General features: G+C 37.7%; 2 protein-coding genes across 5 annotated transcripts in view; one reads left to right on the top strand and one right to left on the bottom strand.

The window, feature by feature from the left end:
* Positions 1-1,716: 1,716 nt before the first annotated feature.
* On the bottom strand, positions 1,717-11,566 carry LOC124186964 (N-acetyl-D-glucosamine kinase). 2 transcript variants are annotated; one of them, XM_046579149.1, is made up of 8 exons: positions 11,412-11,566; positions 7,431-7,689; positions 5,932-6,016; positions 5,763-5,861; positions 5,335-5,587; positions 4,423-4,721; positions 2,934-3,221; positions 1,717-2,229 (listed from the first exon to the last, which is right to left on the bottom strand). In XM_046579149.1, exons 2-7 carry the CDS (start codon positions 7,667-7,669, stop codon positions 2,940-2,942), a joined length of 1,257 nt encoding a protein of 418 aa, XP_046435105.1. In that variant the 5' UTR covers positions 7,670-7,689; positions 11,412-11,566; the 3' UTR covers positions 1,717-2,229; positions 2,934-2,939. The 2 variants fall into 2 exon arrangements, with proteins under 2 accessions (XP_046435105.1, XP_046435104.1); XM_046579148.1 differs by lacking the exon at positions 11,412-11,566 and adding an exon at positions 8,876-9,035.
* Positions 10,675-19,653, top strand: part of LOC124186961 (putative protein tag-53) — a 25,742-nt gene continuing 16,763 nt past the window's right edge. The window contains exon 1 of one of the 3 annotated variants that reach the window (XM_046579140.1): positions 10,675-11,097. In XM_046579140.1, coding sequence (XP_046435096.1) covers positions 10,802-11,097 — 296 coding nt within the window. In that variant the 5' untranslated portion in view covers positions 10,675-10,801. Of the gene's footprint in view, positions 11,098-11,656; positions 11,735-19,653 lie in introns of those variants that run through there. The other 2 variants (XM_046579141.1, XM_046579143.1) reach the window with 2 other exon arrangements.

Raw genomic sequence — 19,653 nt, 5'->3', positions numbered from 1 at the left:
TTCACTCGGTTATTTTCCTCCAATCCCAGATCATTTCCTGACGGTTTTCACGTGCTTGCAGAGATTCGTTCTGAGCTTCTGACCGTTTAAGTACACATCTGCGTTTATAATCGATGTTCGAGGTTGTAATTTCGAATTTTAAAAACTCCGCAAGCAAGAAATTCCCAATTTTTTTGCGAATCTTTAAGTAAAGGTATCGAACTTTGACGAAACATCAAAGTTTCGAATGGCGTGAAATGCGAAAATGAGAAAGTTTAACAATCTGAAACACCGAAATTCTGAATGATCGAAAATTTCGTCACTTTGATCCTTTTCTGTTTTGGATTTTCCATATTTTTACGTTCGGAATCCTCGCACTGAGAGAAATTTTTATTTCCGGTTATCTCTACCTGTTTTTCTGATTTTTCACACCCACTCGTTCGGTAAACTTCGTCTCTAACTTTATCGAAACTTTATTTTTCCAAATTTTTCTCTATCGGAACTTTACTTTTCGGAACTTTGCCCCGTCGTAACTTGAATTTCGGAATATTGAGACATCGGCTTTCCGACCATTCGAAACTTTGTCGTCTCTTCGTAATTTCTTCTCTTTACTTCAAGTTTCGCCTCGAAATAATTCGGAATTAGCCGCTTTCGGAACTTTACATCTTCCGATACTTTCCACGACTCTTCGATACTGTACGAAAAATTCAAAACTGGATTTTTCTTAATTCACAAAAATTTCTTTGGGTATTAAAGATCCGTTCAGTGATTTTTCTTTTTTTTTTTTTTGCATGTTAAGATCAAAGCGTAGAAAAAAATATAACCTGGAACCTGAATTTTTTTTCATCGTTTATCCGCAATCCTCGCCTTCGTGAAGATATCTGTCAACGATCCTTGTGACGAAATTCACGAACAGCACGGCTATCCAAATGCCGAATACCGTGAGCATCAGCAAGACGGCCAAGTTGACGATTTCGTAAATCAGTACAACGGTGCACCATAAAAGTTTGAACGGTATCAGAACGACTCCTAAAACGGCCCCCATGGGACGGTTGATTGCGAAGGAAGTTAATAAATGGGTAAAATTTTATGAAAACGACAAAAACAATTTCAGCAATGATTTTTTCAGCTGCACATCAAGACCAAGCGAACGTCATTCGCTCTCGCGATCATGCCGCCCGAATATCGCGTACAAAAAATTCACCGTGACTAGTAGAAAAAGTGTCATTAACAAGCACGATGTCAAGAGTAAAATTAGGGACAGTAAGGTCAGTGCTACGATTTTGAAAAGCGTCACGCATCCGGACAATAACCAATTCCATACAGATTTCAGGGTATCCGACACACCCATTCTCTCATATTAATAATTTTAATCCGATCGATTTCAGGTTATTCCCGGATATTCGCAAATCAATTTACACATTTTTTTACGATTATCTCTTGTTTCGAACAGCTGACTAATATCATGCAGACTTCAAAGTGCATATGGCAATGAATTTCCGTAAACACAGTATTATCATAATTATAAGTGAACAATGTCTACCTTTTGTAAGATTGAAACATCGATGTTATTTTTTTTCCGGAAGGTGCAGCAAGCTGTAAATTCATCGTCGTCATCGTTATCGCAGCTGTGTCGAAGTGATTAATTCTGCAAAAAATATCTTGACATTTTATAGCGGATCGACATTGCGAAGAAAGTTGAAATATACGCTATTTCGATATCGAAACATCACTGTATAACAATAATAATTTATTAATCAGATACAATTTATAGATTCTTCGGTACTCCTCAGAGAAATGGAAACAGTCTGGCACAGCCTGTAAGAAATAAATGTAATTCCTCTTGTCGGCAAAGCGACGAACACGACTGTTTTCGCTCACAATCGTTCGACATTTCTCCACGTGAAAGGTCGTCGAATGAATACACACTAAGAACTTTCTCTCAAGGAATCTGACGTTGTCCACGTAGCTAATTCTGTGCTTCTGCAGCCTTGAACACGAGCAAGCAAAGCAGGTATACTTTTCAAATGACCAGCTGCTGGTGGTCGACGGATATCCGTGGCCTCGTTGGATTTCACCAAAAGCGAAGACCGACATCGCGACTTCCTCCGGGCGATATAATCGATCCGAATATAAAAGCCTACGATTAGTCGAGTCGGAAAGCGGTTACCTCCAGGACCTTTCCAACAACTTGGACATCTCATTGCCAATATCGATTCCTCGTCTTAATTCTCGGCTTTTGGCGATATTCTGTGAAGGATACAGTCGTCACGATTACGAAGAAGAAGTCGACGACGAAGAAGAAGAAGAAGAAGAACTCTAAAATAACGCTAAAACAGGGGCAGACCATTCGGAGAAACTTTATGAAATGTTAGCCTATAGTTGCAGGCATTCCGGTCAAGCCTTAGCTAACATTAATGTATATCGGTCGTAAAATGGAATATTTTGTTGATAAAGTAAACTTTCAATTTCCCCGTTAAAATATAAATTCGAAAATATTATTACACTAATACAAGAACATCAATTTTTTGCTTGCGAGAATAATAAAAAACATTTGCTTTCAAAGGAGGTGTTAATTGATAACGCATCGATTGCTCGACAATAATATCTCAGCAAATATAATGTTTACCGCATGCATTCGAGAAGAAAGACAATATATAATCCGTTCAATACTCAATGAATAATGAATTCACGTTTCGCCGAACACCTTAACGTGTGTTAATAATCAACGACAATTAATATCAAATAAAGTGGGAATAAATTGATCAGGATACGACCATAAATGGCGTCTCTGCCATTCTCAGGTCATCAATCGATTTTCCAATAAACTTTTCAAAGTCCTTTAGCTAGCGTTGTGAAAAAAAAAAAAAACAGTAACAGGCGAAACATGCAAACGTAAACAATCGTTATCACTGTAAGGATGGGATGAAAGAAATTGCAAAATTACTTCGTACCTTCGGCTAGTCGTCTTTGGCAGATTTGGGCATGTTGGCCCGTTTGTAGTGGTAGAATATGTTGATGTTATCGTCGTAAGTCTTCTTCAACGAGCCACACTGCAGAGAGTCGGCCGCCAAGTAGCAGGCTCCAACGGCAGCGGAAGTCTTCAGTCGAAGAAGAGTCAGCTCGTCGACTCCGGGTGTCCCATGGATCTGGTCGACGAATCCCTTCTTCATGTACGTCCAGGAATGCCAGACGGAACCAACGCAGACGATTCTGAGTCCACCGGGAGAGAGAAGCAGGTCCTGGAATTGAGTCGATTGGACCAATTTTACAGGGTGAATGAAAATGTCGATTTCTTGTCTTCGACTGCCGTGAACTTTGGAGATTTTAGGGAAAATTCACGGCTGACGAGCACTTGATTGATTAATTCATAAGTCAGCACACATGTTCATCTTTCGGAAGAACCAGTTGATTGTCGTAAGATTAACGATACTCGGTTGGTCTGGTTCAAATTCGTGAGGCACTGGTCTTTTCGGAAAGCCATTTGTCATTTCCGATTAAAAAATGGTCCTATGTGCTGACCGGCCGCTTGAGGGGCTAGATATACCTGGGTAGGTAAAAAGAATCGATTTTTCAAAAAGGTGCCCATTCGAAAGTAATATCCTTCGAGTGTATAACCTGGAAATTTCATAAGGATATTCGCAGTGATGACGAAGTTACAGCGTTTTGTAATCGACCGGGTGAGCAGCGAAAAGGGCATCAAAAGAAGGAAGGATCAGGTTGATACGGCAAAGAAAAGATCTAATGGAAGCGTCGACATCTCGGGAAGATCCGTCGTATGGCCCAGGAATCGACGATTTCATGTGAGTTTGAAATAAACCAGTTATTTTATTGTCAGTGTAAACTCTACTCAAAACTATAAACGCGTTTTTCTTGAAACAGTGTTTTCAAAATCGGTACCAGAAACATCTCCGCCACTACTGGACCGATCGGGATCTAGTTTTGCACAGTTACGTTTCACACAATAATCTAGTAGTTATCGAGCAGTTTTTTCGATACCTGGCAAAGTTTTTTTTTTTTCTTTTTCATCACAAGTACCGAACAATTTCGAAGCGAAAAATCGCCTATTTTATTCCGGAGACTGCTATGGTTGGAAAAAATTCAACTTTGAAATTCCGACTCGACAAGTACTAGTTTTATCTATCTGCTTTAAGAAAAATTTTTTGTTCCCTTCTTCAGATCAAAAATGGCAGAGGCAAGTCTGGTACCGCAAACGCTATCGACAAAAACACGTCCCAGGAAAACGAGCGTAACTTTTTTACCGTTTGAAATTTTTCAACCATATTTTCACACAATACAGATAAAACGTCATACATTCAAAGACGTACAATGGTTGTCGATAAAATTCAGTTTCGTACGCGAAAAAAATTCTCAAAGACAACCCTAGTTTCAACCGCCCCAGGTGTAAATCCAACCCCTCAAGAGCACGGCAAGGTCACTCACGTTATGCGCCTTGGTGGCAACGACTTGAACGTAACGCGCCAAGATCTTCCCCGTATCTTCGAAGAGTAGAAGGCAGAGGGGATCCTCGTGCTCGCAACCTTTCGCCAGTTCTTTGGCGAGCATCGCGAACTTGCTTTTGTCAAAGTTTGCGTAGAGATGGGGTAGGAGGTCGGTCCTGTCTGCCACGTGGAAGAAGTTTCGCATCGCGGGCCAAACGTAGCTGATCGGTCGCGGTGACTTTACAAGGTTGTCCATATCGTCGAAGACGTACTTCGCCGCTCGGTGGGATATCCAATAGGCTGCAGGGATTCGTTAGACTCGCTTAGATTCAAGATTTCAAAAGTACAAAGATTTCAGGAATTTCAAAAGATTTCAAGGAATATTAAAGGATTTCAAAACACTTCAGCAGATCTTAATTGCAGAGGATTTTAAAAGGTTTCAGCGATTTCAAAAGATTTCAAAATATTTTAGGGATTTCAAAAGATTGCAAAAAAATCTCAAAAGACTTCATGGGATTTCAGTGGATTTTTTCAAATGAGAATATTAGAGGTTTTAAACACAAATATCCGAAGATTTCAACAAATTTCAAAAGATTGCAAGAGACTTCGGATGATTTCAGAAGACTTCAAAAGATTTCAGGCACTTGAAAAGATTTTTTCAAAGGAAAATTTCAGTGATTCCACAAGATCTCAGACGATTACAAGATATTTCAAGAAATTTTACAAAATTTCCAACCAAAAATTTTTCCACACCTGATTTCACGAGTAATTTAGTTTGTTTGGTTTGTTTCGACTCTCGTCAATTAGTATTACTCTGGAAACAAGTAATTCCGAGTGAAAAAAAAAAAAAAAAAAAATCGAGGTCGGGCATAATTAGGAGATTGAATTTAAAAAAAAAACAAAAAAATCTAACCGCTGCCTTCGTCTCCAATCATGTGACCCCAGCCTCCGCATCCGTGTTTCTGTCCGTCTGGATTGATGAGCAGAGCATTGCTTCCGGTTCCCGCAATGAGAACAACACCGCCGTTTTCGATGCCGGTTTTTATACTCCCCAGGGTATCAGATCCAATGAAATATCGTCTGGACGCCGTTGGAAACTCGTTGAAAAGCGTCTCCTTTAAGTGACGGTTGCTTTCGTCTTGCTCGCAGCCACTCAAGGTCAGACCCTGATTTACAAATTTGAGAATTATTAAATTTGAGCATATCGTTAGTGAAAAATACGCTCCGAGATAAGAACGTGCGAGTTCAATGCTCTCGCGTTCATTACACGCCATTCATAAACGATCATATCAGTCACAGAGTTTCGTGTGACTTGAAAAAACAGTCAGGGATTCCACTTACCACAGAGTCCAACGGCGATGACGTGGGAATGTTTAATTCCTTTTTCGCCGTTGTTATCATTCCATTGATCCTAGCCGCTGTTTCTTTCATACCGAGTTGCTGTAAACGGGCAGTTTAAAAATCTTTCCGTAAAAAAAACCTTTCGCTAATTCGTATACACATCGCTTACCCAATGATTCGTACCCGGTCCTTTCATCTCGATCAACTTCTCACCGTATCCGTTCATAATTATGAGTGTCGAGTGAGTGGCACCGCTGATATGAAACAGAAATGAAACGTTGTTAAACAACCTGTGCACAATCTGCTGCCTGCAATTGGCACGCTTTTGCAAATCATTGTTCATTCTTCATTCGCGTAGTTAAACGGCCGTGAGATTCATGTCTACTCTGCATAGTTTTGCCACGAAAATAAATCGGTTCACCGTGACAACGGTATAAACCCGTTGATTAGATAAGATAGAAGTCGGGGAAAAATTCGCAATCAAATGCAATGTTGAAAGCCGTTCGAAACGTGCAAGGTTTACATTAGCGCTGCAGACAAAGAGCCAGTAAAACAAAACAAGTCCGTCAAATTGTAAAAATTAATTAAAGGATTGTACTCGGTAAGAAGGCCGAAAAATGACGATTTTTCAATGATTCTTCACGAAGAGACAGTTCGATTTGTTAATATAAAAATTTATCACACATATTTGGGTAACACTGAACTTCGTTCTGATGTTTTTTATTTGTAAAAACAACAATTTTTAATGCTGTTGTAGCCGATCTCTGAGTGGATCTGTAAAAAACAGCGTCTTACGGTGAACAAGAAATTACTGTAAGAAGCTTTATTTACTCTCAGCTCGTCTCAGCGAACTGTTGAAACTGGAGCAGAGGTCAGAATCTACGAGGAGCATCGTGCTTGGTAAAACAAGCACGCGTCATTTCATACTAGCGACCGAAAAACGTGTGGAAAATACCCCGGTATCGCATTATTTTCGTAAGTTACTCAAAGCATTTCAATCTGGCTTCGGTCAATGTTTTACCAGAGGTTGAAATACAACGAGTCTGAAGTTAGTAACGATACGTCAAAGAAACGTCAACGTTCAACCTCGTGAAATATGACAAGATTAAACAAGTCGCGAGCTTTATAATCGAGTTTTTTTTTTTTTTTTTCTTTTTTAATCAGATGCAATTTTCAAACAACAATTACTGTCTGATTTCAACCGAGCCTATTTATTTCAATACTTTCCAACCAATTCATGGACACTCGAATAATTACCATCGATTTATCGTTCAATTTGTCCCACTTGTTGGACCGAATGGTGCAAGTATCGCCTGCCTGAAAGGCCAGAACACAACGACAAGACCAATTGCGAAATGGACTAGTTCTTAACCGAGAAGATGCCACTTGGGGCAGAAATTAATTCCGAAAAAATTTATCCGTTAACAATAACAATTTGCATAAATCTACTTGTATCCCAGATGAAGGTTTGGTCAGGAGGATCTGATTGGCTTTTGAAACTTTATCCTCAAGTCAAACTTCAAGGTTGATTAATTATTATTTAACGAAAGGGCTTTTCATCGTTTTTCCTCACCCTGTATAAAACCCTTGAAAATTGTCAATCGGAGTCGGTGGAAACCTGTCGTTTATAAACTTTTAGAGAAGCGGTCAAGTGGCAAAGAAACTCACCCTTCCACACCTCCGATTCTTATTTCATCCGGAGAACGTTTTTCAGCTGCCTGAATTTCGGCGGTCTTATCAATCCGATCATCGTCCAATTCATCGTCAGTCTTGATTTTTTCGGAACCTGCGGCCGCTTGTTCTTTTCTCTCGTCTCGTTTCGTTCTCCGCAATTCGTTCTCATCGATCTGAGATTTTTTTTCCTCGCTCAGTGCCACCGGCTTTTGAAGATCCTTTTTACCCATCATTTGGAACCGCTTTTATTAACCTGTTTCGCAACAACAGGCAAGAAATTATTTCATTTATAGTATTAACGTACGGTTAAACAACTTCATCGTCCATTATGCTCCGCTCGAAATAATTTATCACTCAAGGTTAATAAATGATTGGACTTGCTTAACCCTCGGGATGATTTGCATTGTTTAAAAATAGGCTCACTCGCAACGAAATTTTACGTTATGGAATGTTCATTTTTATTTATTTTTTTTCCCTTCAGAACATTTTTGTGCGAGTTCCATTCTGTCTAGGCTTATTTATTATACTATAATTTTTTTGACATAAATTGAAATTGAAGTTGAACGAAAAAAAATCCATGCGACATTTGTTTCGTAAATTTTCGGGGGATGAGTAGTTTTGAATTTAGTCTTTTGGCCGGTAACCGTGAAAGAATAATCCAACATTATCAGCATCTATAAAAATTGTAAGTTTGAATGTTTGAATATTGTATCAGCAATTTCTATCACGCGCAACTGACATCAATTTGTATAAGATTTTTCACCACTCGTTTTAATTCTTACGTTATTTCTATATTTTCGTTAAACTTTTATACGTGAATCAGGTGAAAACGCAGGTTTCGTGACATATGGAACGTTCGATTATTTCTAGCTGTCTGTAAACTGATTGACTAATTGTGAAACTAACCGATTAACTAATAAGTTAACTGTGAACGAAAAGACTAGTACAGAAATTCGCACAGCTTAGTACAAAGACTATGTTATTATTTTTGCCACATGTCATATCTTCAATGCTATAAAGCACAACATCTTGTACAACCATTTCGCGATATTGTCGTTTTTTGATAATTGCAACGCAAAATCAGTTTGCGAGGTTTACTCTACTTTTTTAGTTAAACAAGGTTTTAACGTCAATTTATCCTTGCGCGAGCATTAAATTTTCGCAACAGTTGCATGAAAATCTAGCAACAGCGATCGTAATGAGAAAGAACAGCAACGGATGCTAGAGTTTCTGGTAACGGCTAGAAAACTAATTTTCATTTTCTACCTAGAACTGTATTTTTCGATTGCGGTAAAAAATGAAAATAGTCGAGAACCGAGCGGTAACCGGAACTAAAAATTTCTCTCAGTGTATGGTTCTATAGGATCGTTACTTTGACAAATTCGCAAGTCGAGTCACGGTTCGAAACTAGGATTATTTAAAAAACGTATTTCAGTTACCAGTGATGTCTGGAATCGGGATTTTGTGTATAGTGGAACCTTTACTGCCGGAGCAAGAAACGTCAGAGCAAGACTTGCGAAATTTAACAGTCAGACTACACACAGCGGCGAAGGTATTCGTGGCACTGACAGCGATGATCGAGACTAGTTTTGAACCTCCTCTACTTGAGTCGACGCGATTCGGAGTGAAAATTGAACGGGGAAGGGGCGGTCACGTGACCGCTTCTGATAAACTCCTCGACTTTAACGAAGCATTATTTTTTCCCCACCAATCTATCGCCCCGACATATTGCCGACAGATGAAATTCAAATGCCGACAACGGACGACGTTGATCCATCTCTCACGTGACGCGTCACGCCGCTCGACGGTCAATTGTTCGTACATATATATATATATAGGGCATTCCGTGACATCTCGATCAAGATTCTATGTCAATGTCTCGGATTGGCTTTACAGTTTTTATTTAGTTATTTTTTTCCATTTTTGAATGAAGGTACAAGACGAAAAACGCAATTCACCTTTTCTATGATCGTGGGTCACTAGAAAAGGAAAAAAAAAATAAATAAATAAAATAACAGAAAGTGAAAATACACTTTAACTGTTTAAAATATTACTATTCAAATCGAAAATACAAAGTTTTCGATTAATGACAGTGATTTTCGTTAGTTTTGAAGCTTTGCACAGGCACAACAATTACGTTTACCGATGTAAAAACGAAACGAGGCTCAATCTAGCAGCTAGAGGGTCGATTATGTTATTTCACTTTTTATATTTTCCACTATCCAAGCATTCCGATTGGTTGATTAATCGTAAACTTTGCAAACGAATCAGAATTCTTGGCTAGTGGGAAATGTAAGAAGTGAAATTACATAATCAACCCCTAGAATTAGGAACCAAACGTTATAATGTTCATTCGAACAAGTTAGTGAAGTCCGAAAATCGGAATTTTGTGAAATACCTTGCAGCCCCAATACCTTTATAGAATTATGTGGATAAACGTTGGCTGCATTATTCCATTTCCAATAAGTTTAACACGTTTCGCTGCCAACTGGCTGCTAGCTTCAGTTTGATTACACCTAAGAATCTACACCTGCCCCCCTAACCCCACATAACTCTTACGGCGTGGTAAAATCTTTTATCTTACCTCGTTCAATAGAGTTTTCGATGGTAAAAAATTCATATTCGATTTCTTTCGCATATACTGTTCCATTCTTCAGTCTTTCAGCTTTCGAATAATAAAAAAAAACCCTTCTACGACAAACAGTAGTCCGTTAGCAGGGTTAAAAACAGTTATGTTCAGACTCACCATACTAGCTAAACTAAGTGAATTCCGTATTTTCTTGCAATAGTTGTGATTCGCCACGGATGATACGTATCATTTTGCGGTGAATCGTAACCAGGACTCTGAAGTTCTGTCTTATTTTTAAATCTTGAAAGCGGTTATAATCACCACGTAGATGGATCGGAGATATCTCTAAACGAAGAATCTTATTTTCACGATTGAAAAATAATTCAGAATCAAGCCCGATAGAAATTTGCTTCGCAGCAATTACCAAAGTTTCATCATCCGCGTTAAGAGGAAGGAATCGTCCAAATCGGCCGGTGAAACAGTCCGCGGTAGAGAAATCCGTCTTACCGTACAATAACCGCGCCGTTGTCCGCCATCTGCATGCGAATTCGCGTCCAAGGGTCTTGAAAGCTAAACGTAAATCGAAGTTGCCGAGACATCCGCGGGGCAGCAGCACCGATGCGATATTTTTCGTTCACGCACGCAGGCAGGCAGGCAGCGATCAGCGAGAGAGAGCAAAGCAAAAGCACGTCCATCAGAGTGCCGCGAGGGGCGAGAGAGCGACAGCGAGACCGCGCGCATTGCCGTCGTTGATCGTCGACGGCCATTGACTGACCTGTCATGGGCAACTTCCAAAATGGCAGAAGCCGTGCAGATGTTTTTGTTCCTATTTAAATCGAAGTACAGGCGAAAAGTCGACGATACTTCGTCACCCGATTCCGCGTCGTTAATCGGTAGTGTACCGTGGGTGTTGTGGATCGTCGTACTTTCGGCTATAATAAGGAAGGCAAGCGGCGCCGTTACCCTAGACGAGACGATCACCTCAGTCTGCAGCCTCGATTCTTGCGTTAACGGTGATTGCGCCAACGGAACCTGCCTCTGTCACGAAGGATGGCAAGGACCCGCCTGCCAGTATTGCGGCGGCAAAGTGAGGTACAAAATCACGAAAACCGAAAACCCTTCAGAAAATAACCAACTTTTCTCGTCCTGCCGACGAACCGTCTCACGTACGAACGTGTCGCGAGAACAACGGGATTTCATTTCTATACTTATTTTTCTCGTCAATCGCGGCATATTTCACTACATTGAACCTCGTTTGTTTTATATTTTCGTCCATCCTCCCCCCCCCCCCCCCAACCCCCCTGCTGGCCTCCTCGTTCCGCCCTCATTCGCCCCGTTATTTGAGTATCGAATAAGCATCGAAACGGGCGAGTAATTACTCGTGCATAATAGTTTGTACAACATACCTGACCAGCAGTTGTTACCACCTTCGTAACATCGCCGCAACTGCACTGTGTGCATTTAAAACTGTTATGGCTGACGTTTTTGTAACCAGGTGCTAATCTGCGCGCTTTTTCGTACCTCACGCACCGTCTTTTGTCTCTGTAGCTATGTTCGCTCGACAGCTGGCTCGTCTGTGTTTTTTTTTTACGAGTTTGTCCGTCTCTATGACGATTCGGGTGTAATTTACGTACGTATGTATCGTAGTACGTCACTTTGGGCCACTGTCACCTGACTACGAAATTTCACAACTGTCGAAATAACGACGAAAATGGTTATTCGAGTCATTGTATGTATCGTGCATGTCTTTTTAATACATGCTTAATTGATTTTTGGCACAACTGAGACGACGATATGCTATCGTTTTGAAGTTAGTAACGTTACCGTAACGATTCGTGCATAGGAAAAACCGTTATTTAGCAATTTCGACACTGTTTGAAATTCGGATTAACCGTAATAAAATTAATTAAACGTATTGATATTCTGTAATCTTAGTTCATTAAAAATCATTGTGGAATCAAGAATACAGCGGTTTTCTTTTCTCAATTTTTCGTCGCGATAACGTTACTAACCTCAGTCTCGTTATATGCGTCGTTCATTTTATGGGTTTAAGGTACAAATTATCGACATACCCGTTTGTTTACAATGCGATCTACTCTTTCTGGTTATTGTTTTTTTTTCTTCTCTTATGAACGTGGTTCTTAAAATTCGGTCGGTTAGAAAGGAAAATTCGTTACAAGCATGCCAGATGTTTCCAACCGATTAGGAGTCGACGTTTCCATGAGGTTAGTAACGTTAACTTGACGATACAACAAGGTCGAAAATCGTTAATGAACAATTTGAGAATGACTTTCAAGCATTTGGCTTTTCAGAACAAGACGATAATTTTGTTTGTAACGGTTTACTAAATTTCGGGACGTCATAAAGGTGCGATTTGGCGGTTTTTCCTAAACATGCATAGTTTTACAGTAACTTTACCAACTTCATTCTTGTACATTTCTTTAGCTGAGAAAGTCAATTCGACTAGCAAATTAACTAGAGAAACTGATAACTAAGAAATTGTCCTGAAATTCTTGAAAAACTCTAACCGAGTACAATTATTATCATTATACAAACACAAAGTCAGAAAATTATTTAGGGTATTTGCTTTGAGGTTGTGAAATTTTATAAACGTACTCCGTACGAAATTGAGGAAACTTTTTACCGTTGAACTCATTCTTGCTAAAACTAGTCAACGAGAGTATTTTTGTTTCAGGTATTTCGCATTATCTTCAGCCAAGATGGTGTGGAACCTCTTTAGCAAAACTTTTTCTCGACTTTCTGAGGCTGAAATGTATTTGTTGTTCTGTATCTTGCTCTTTTTATTGTTCTTTTTATGGCGGGGTTGAGGCGGGATTACCTGAAGGAGTTAGGAAGAATTTGCCGCTATCGTTTGGTCCGAGGAAAGGAGAACAGAAAGTAAAAGTTGCGAGAGAATGGTTTCAGAGGTGCTGCCGAAGTTAATCGTACCAAATTCGTCCGAATAGCATCCCTCTGATACGGAAAATTGAAAAATTTCTAATTCCAACCACGTTATTCGATGGTGTTTTTTTATTCTTTTATTTCATTCGCTATGAGTTTTATACGCGTCAATTAATAGTTGAAGCCAATCGACTCGATGTTAAGACAATTCGTAGAGAATTCAAACCCGAAGATACGAACTAGCTACAAAATGATTCTGTGCCAAAATGGTCGACTTTTTATCGAAATTATGTATTCATAGTTCATTAATTGATATTATAAATCGTAATTTCACGATCAGGATGAAAGAAAGCAAAGTTACTGTAACAAATGAAATTTTTTACAGTTTAGCAACTTTTATACGGAATTGCGTTAAATTTGCAGCTTATTATTTAAAACAGAGTTTTTTTCTATCGTTTCGTTCGAGGTTTCGTTACTTCTACGTTACTGGCTTCTTACTTCAGTCTCGTTAGATGAATTTGGCGGTTTCCCGCATGGATTTAGACGCGCGTCGCCGTCTTAATTGACATAAGTTACTACCTAACCGTATAGTTGATGTTATAACGGTACCCAACTCGGTAAATGGAATTAGTAGGTACAGTGACGTTTGCACTGCAGAGACGCATGGATCGACGAACGATGCTCAGAGAGAGAGAGAGAGAGAAAGAGAGAGAGAGAGAGAGAGAGAGAGAGAGAGACAAAGATGTTGTACCGGATAGTGTGGAATTCCTTGAAGGTCGGGCTTCTTTATTCCCGCCTCTGATATTAGCGCCAGATTGAAGTTATTAACCTCAATGTTAAGGAATATTAAAACAAAAATGATTGTTTTGAAAATTCGGAACGACTTTAAAAGAGTTTAATTTCCGAAATTAATAGTACACTTTGCTTTTTAAAAATAGATTACCAAATTTAAGACGATTATATTTCTGCGGACTACTGAGTTTCCCTAAATATGAATCCTTAGATCAAAGTTATGAACTTCACTCTCTTATAGTTAGCCCCATTTTCTGTGAATACATCAACGTTCAACGGATTTTAAAATAATACTAATCAACTGTCAATATGCAATTAAAATGCGAGGTTGAAGTTATTAACGTTATCGTAATAATTCAGGTTACGGAGAAATCGCTATTTCACAATGTTGGGAATGTCTGAAACGCAGTGAATTATATTGAGGCAAAAGAAATTCAGATTTTTGAAACTCAGCTACTTCAAAGTCACCGTAAAATTGCAAAATAGTGATTTTTTTTTTTTCCACCAGACTTGGAAAACTGCAATTTTTTTTTCCTTTCTCCGTGAATCTGAATCGTGATCATTGTGCCGAATGACTAAAAACCGATTTTAATACAATGCTAAGCATATTTTTTATATGAATCCTAGAAAATTTGTTTTTCTAAAAAATTCTTACAACGGTTCGCGGTTCTTTATAATGGAATAAATTATAAAACAAACGAGAGAAAATATGTTGATTTGGCGTTGAAATTATTATCGTATAAATGTACAAACGATGAAATAACATATGTAGAAGGTCACCGAAGGCGTTTACCGTGAGAAAAAAGAAATAATACTATGTATCAAAACAATTTCATCTTATCCAAGAAAACCTGTTCCAGGTTGTATATTTAACTGGCCGATGAAAGAAAAATTTATCCGTAAACGGATACTAAAACTATACAAGTGAAGGTTTGTCCGAAATTTGCGAATAATTATACTTCGCAGCTAGAGAAACTGTTCGTTCAAAGTTTAATAAAGTTTTCACCTTGATATAGCGTTTATTAAATTATAATATATTGTGTAAAAAAACCGTCAGAAACAACGCTTAAAGTCTTATTAGACGGATATTCCCAACCAAAAGTGAGTCTCGGTGAGAATATTGAACACTTCGCGATTAGATAAACATTTAAATTAATCGTAACCAAGTTGACACGATGATTCGTTTTGAATAATAATAATAATAATTCCAAAAATTTGTTAATCAATTGTGTTTAAACAAAACTTTTTATCACAAATCTCTAGCGAATTCATTGGCTTTTCTGAATACCTATGATGTTTTTTTTTTTTTTTTTGATATTACAGTGATTTTGAGCAATTCGTCTTCGAGAATTTAAAAAATTTTCAAAAAATTGATCACAAGTCCTAAATTTTTGGACAGGTTTTCGTAAATGTTTATGCGTTACACCGATGATGAAGTTTTTTAGAGCCGTAGAACTAACAGTATCATAAATAAAGCGTTAGAAAATTTTTGAAATTTGAAAAAAGTTTGCAAGTATTCAGAAACGTCGATGAATACATTTTAAATGAAATAAAAAAACATTTCACTCGATCGTTAGAGATCAGTTGCACAAATTTATGCTTGAACAATTTATCAACAACTTAATGGCAATGTTATTATTCAAAACGAATTATCTCATCAACTTGGTTACGATTAATTTAGATTTTCATCTCATCGCGAAGTGTTCAATATTCTAACCGGGACTGACTTTTGGTTGGGAATATTCGTCAAATAATACCTTAAGTTTAGAAGATCAAGATAAATTGTGTATTAAGTATAACGAAGTACTTTGTTATAAATTTTTTCACCAATTCCCCGAAGTCACGGATCACTCGTAAAATGTAAAACTGAAATTTTTCCCCCAAATTAACTGAAGTTGAATAACCCCAAATGACGATCCTTTGTACGTATACGTTTCTACGTAGATCCTAGATAACTATTCAGACATTTCATTGATGCAACGTACAATGCGACGTACAATTGGACAGTTTGAACCTGTATAGGTGCAAACCGAGTTAGCAGCTACACAATCAACGGCTAATTTAGGCTGTTATCACGCACGATAGCCTAACTAAAAAGACTCATTCGCCTCGAGCCTATAACAGAGTCACTGAGTTAGTTCTTCGCGACACAAAAAGTCTTGCATATTTTTTTTCTTTTTTTTTTTTGGATGTATTTTTTATAATTTAGCCCGGTACACTTTTCTCTGAATTTTTAACCGAACAGGGTGACCAATGACCTGAAAAAACCTGAAAATTCTTAAATGTCACAAAATTCAATGCGACCCTTAAAAAGCCAAGAGATTTCGTTAAATCTTACCAAGGAATCTGACAATTTTATTCTCAGTTTAATAAGTAACTTGAATATCAGCAACATATGGAATATCGATACTCGTTTAAATTTTGTTTAATTTGAGTCTCTTTTATAGATGGATCGATTTAAAGAAAATTAAATTTTTTCTTTCTTCCTATGTATGCAACATATTGTCATATTCATTTCGCGTTTTGCTAAGGTGATGTTAAAGTCAAAAAATCGAAATGTTAATGTACGAGTTGCTTGCTATGTTTCAAATATTTGGTAAATCACGTTTAAAAATTTTGTACCACAAGTTACGGATCGTCAAAAAGGTTGTGTAAAAATCTTGAACGCGATGATTTCCTGGACGCCGATAAAAGTTGACGACATTGCGGCACACTGAATTTTTTTCTCCTTCTTTTTTTCTATCGGAGAAAGAGTTTGCTAAATATTACGTGACTGAATGACGTAACGCGTGACGAAAATGAAGCGACTCACTCCTCACGGATTCAAGGGTAGTAGATATAAATATAAGGCAGTGGTTCCTTTCCGAAAGAAGAAGACGCTGCCTGCCAAAGTTCATAAATAATTCAAATGCATTAGAGAATGAGAGAGGAGGAGGAGGAGGTGGGTGCAGATTTGGATGGCCATGTGCAGGCACATACATTGGCTTTTGATCATATTCTGTAAGCGGATTATTAAAGGTTTTATCATTCACGTAACGCCCTCTTAACGATATACGCGGTTTCTATTGGATTAAAGTCAGATAATCATCAGACGGGGATTTTCAGGGATTGAACTGCGTCGTTTGATTTTACTCGAGAATGTTTTTTTTTTCTTCAGACACACTCCCCAACTATTCGAATTTTTAACAATAAACGAAATATATGCGCTTCTGGGTACTGATAATTAAATATCAGTTGTTTTTTTTGTGTCATCAGGAAATCTGGGACGTGTCTTAGTTTATAATATTCGTCTCGTACTAATTTTTCCTGGATCGAACGACCAAACCATTGAGAACAGCTTATCAGCGATTTTTGAACGGTTCCAAGCGGTTACAAATTGATTTCAAACTGATTTCAACGATTCCAAAGTGGTTTCAAACGCTTTGAGGTGGTCTTAAAATTATCACGAACAGTTTTAAAACGGATTTCAGACAGTTTCAAATTATTTCTAAATGGTTTCAAGCGATTACAAATTGATTTCAAACTACTTTAAACTGATTTTAAGCGGCCTTTATATAGTTACGAATAACTTCAAACTAATTTCAAAGAGTTTGAAATGATATCCAAGTGATTTGAAATACATTTCAAAGAGTTTTAAACTAATTTAAACGACTCCCAAGTGGTTACAAATGATGAAAAATTGATTTTAACGATTTCGAAGTGCTTTTAAACGGTTTCGAGTAGTTATAAAATGATTACGAACAGTTTTAACCTAATCAAAAAATGTCAAGGAGTCTAAAATGATTTCTAAGTGGTTTAAATCGATTTCAAACTGTTACAAAATTATAAAAAAATTGTTAAAATCTAGGTTTAAGAAGTTTCAAACGACTTACAACTGGTTTCGATCTATTTCAAAATAACTAACAAATCGTTCTAAAAATAGTTCCAAAAGATTTTAATCGATTCCCAAGTGAATCCAACCGTGAACAGTTTTAAACCGATTTCAAGGGATGTCTCGAATGATTGTAATGAAAAGTGGTTTGTTATTTCAAAAAAATGTAATTAACTGAAAAAAAAAAATGATGATTTGATATTTTGCTAGCCAATAAAATTTAGTGTCTGCAAGAATAATCGGATTAAATAGTACAACCCGAATGAAAATTTTCCATCAATGCCAACGATATTCAATTTGACGAAAAAAAAAATCTCGAATAACCACGTGACGTGTATAGAAAGTGAATTTTTTTTTTTCTCTCAACGTACAATTCAAATGCCCTGAACCTAATCCTCTCAATAACAAATATCAACATTCCGACACAGAGAAATTGCAACATACGCAACTGAGGAACGATGACGAAGTGTTATTAATAGAACATAATGCATATGGATGTTTGTTAACACGAGGAGAATAAGAAGAGTAAGAAAGAAGAAGAAGCTGCGCGACGAAAGACGAATAAAGGAGCTTTGAAAAATTCAATTTCATTGAAACAATTTGCGTATAATAAATATGATATAAAGTACAACGTCGTGGACAAAGAATATTACGCGTTACGTTTTTAAGCCACCAGTTTTTGTCTCGAAAAATAATGTCGTCTCCCCCAGAATTCGCACCGTATCAACGCTACTGGTTTGTCGGTTGGTGCTTTTGTCTCTCGTTATGACAAAGCGTATTGAACCTCCACACCTTACAACCACATCGAAAATAGAAGCTCGTTACGGGAGTTCAGGGTCTAAATTCGCCACGTTGTTACATCCATGGCAAAGTTTGTGCTAGATTAAAGATAAATCGTGCCGAATGATGTCTGTCTCTGGTAAACGTGGTCTAAATACGAGGCATTCCACGTCAAATTAGCAGCCCATTTGACTCGTCTCTACTTAGATTTTAATCAGTTTTTAGTACGATGTTCTTAACGAATCAAAATTGTCTCGGCAACTTTTTTTTAACGAACGATGAAATTTGACCAAAATTGAAAAAAACGATTCCGAAAATGCGATTTTCTTTTAAACCTGAAACAATTCACACGAAATATATGATTTGGAATGTGATTTCAATATTTACGGCTTATTTCGCACAGTATTTTGTTTTTCCGTGCCGGAATTACGGTTTTATTTTTTTTTTATTTTTTGTTTATGCTTCTATTCTCCGATTTAATCACATCACGGAATCGTGAAAATAAGAAATAAAAACTTGCGTGAAAAACAGTAAATACTGAAATCCTATTATTTTGAACCGTGATAGAATCAGCGGGATTTTTTTTTTCAGATTTAAAAAGAATTGCAATTTTGGAATTGGTTTTGCCATTTTTTGCGAAAATCTGCAAAAATTCCCGAGACTTTTTGGGTCGGTAGGAAGGTAATAAGTCTGTTTGAAAATTTAGTAGATTCTTTCTAATTCAGAGGCTCATTTTATCCAGTTTAGACTCACTTTTTTTTTTTTTTTTTTTAAACTGCTCGTTGCAATGAGAAAAATTTCGTTTGTAACGGTAAAACTAGAAAAATTCAGTAAAACAGGTATCGTTAAAAAAAAACTGTTTGCATATTGTTGGAATGACGAAAAACGAGGCACGCGTAAACATTTGGCGCTATTGTCGATCCTTTTTTGGTTATTGCACACTTGTTGTAAATATATTTTCACGAATCTCTGCATTGTCTCGTATTCAAGGTGGTCGGCATGGCCATCCCATCCATTCGACACGGCTTAACGCCGCTTCCCGAGATTCGATCAATTCGTATTGTTTTCGTTCGTTTGTCTCGGGAATATTACGTGCGATAACTGCAGATGACGACGAAGCGGCAATCCTTCGTCTGAACAAAGACGCACGCACGAGACACGAGGGGAGAGAAATAAAACTCATTTTCAGTTCAATCCACCCACCACCACCACCACCACAAGGAGATGGAAACCATGGACCTGCATTCGTGCATATATATTGCCATCGGGTTTAAACAGTTTGCATTGCTTCTGCACGCTCAAGG

The sequence above is a fragment of the Neodiprion fabricii genome, chromosome 7, assembly GCF_021155785.1.
Source record: "Neodiprion fabricii isolate iyNeoFabr1 chromosome 7, iyNeoFabr1.1, whole genome shotgun sequence".
In the NCBI taxonomy this organism is placed as follows: Eukaryota; Metazoa; Arthropoda; class Insecta; order Hymenoptera; family Diprionidae; genus Neodiprion; species Neodiprion fabricii.
The sequence above is the reverse complement of the archived record's forward strand: the minus strand, read 5'-3'. Positions and strand labels throughout refer to the sequence as shown.

Bases quoted from the DNA above. Each gene is read 5' to 3' on its own strand.
- LOC124186964 (XM_046579149.1), bottom strand. From the start codon at position 7,669: ATGATGGGTAAAAAGGATCTTCAAAAGCCGGTGGCACTGAGCGAGGAA. The intron at 6,017-7,430 runs GTGAGTTTCTTT...GTTTCATATCAG, and splicing joins AGAATCGGAGGTGTGGAAGG to CGGTGCCACTCACTCGACAC. The intron at 5,862-5,931 runs GTAAGCGATGTG...GCCCGTTTACAG, and splicing joins GACCGGGTACGAATCATTGG to CAACTCGGTATGAAAGAAAC.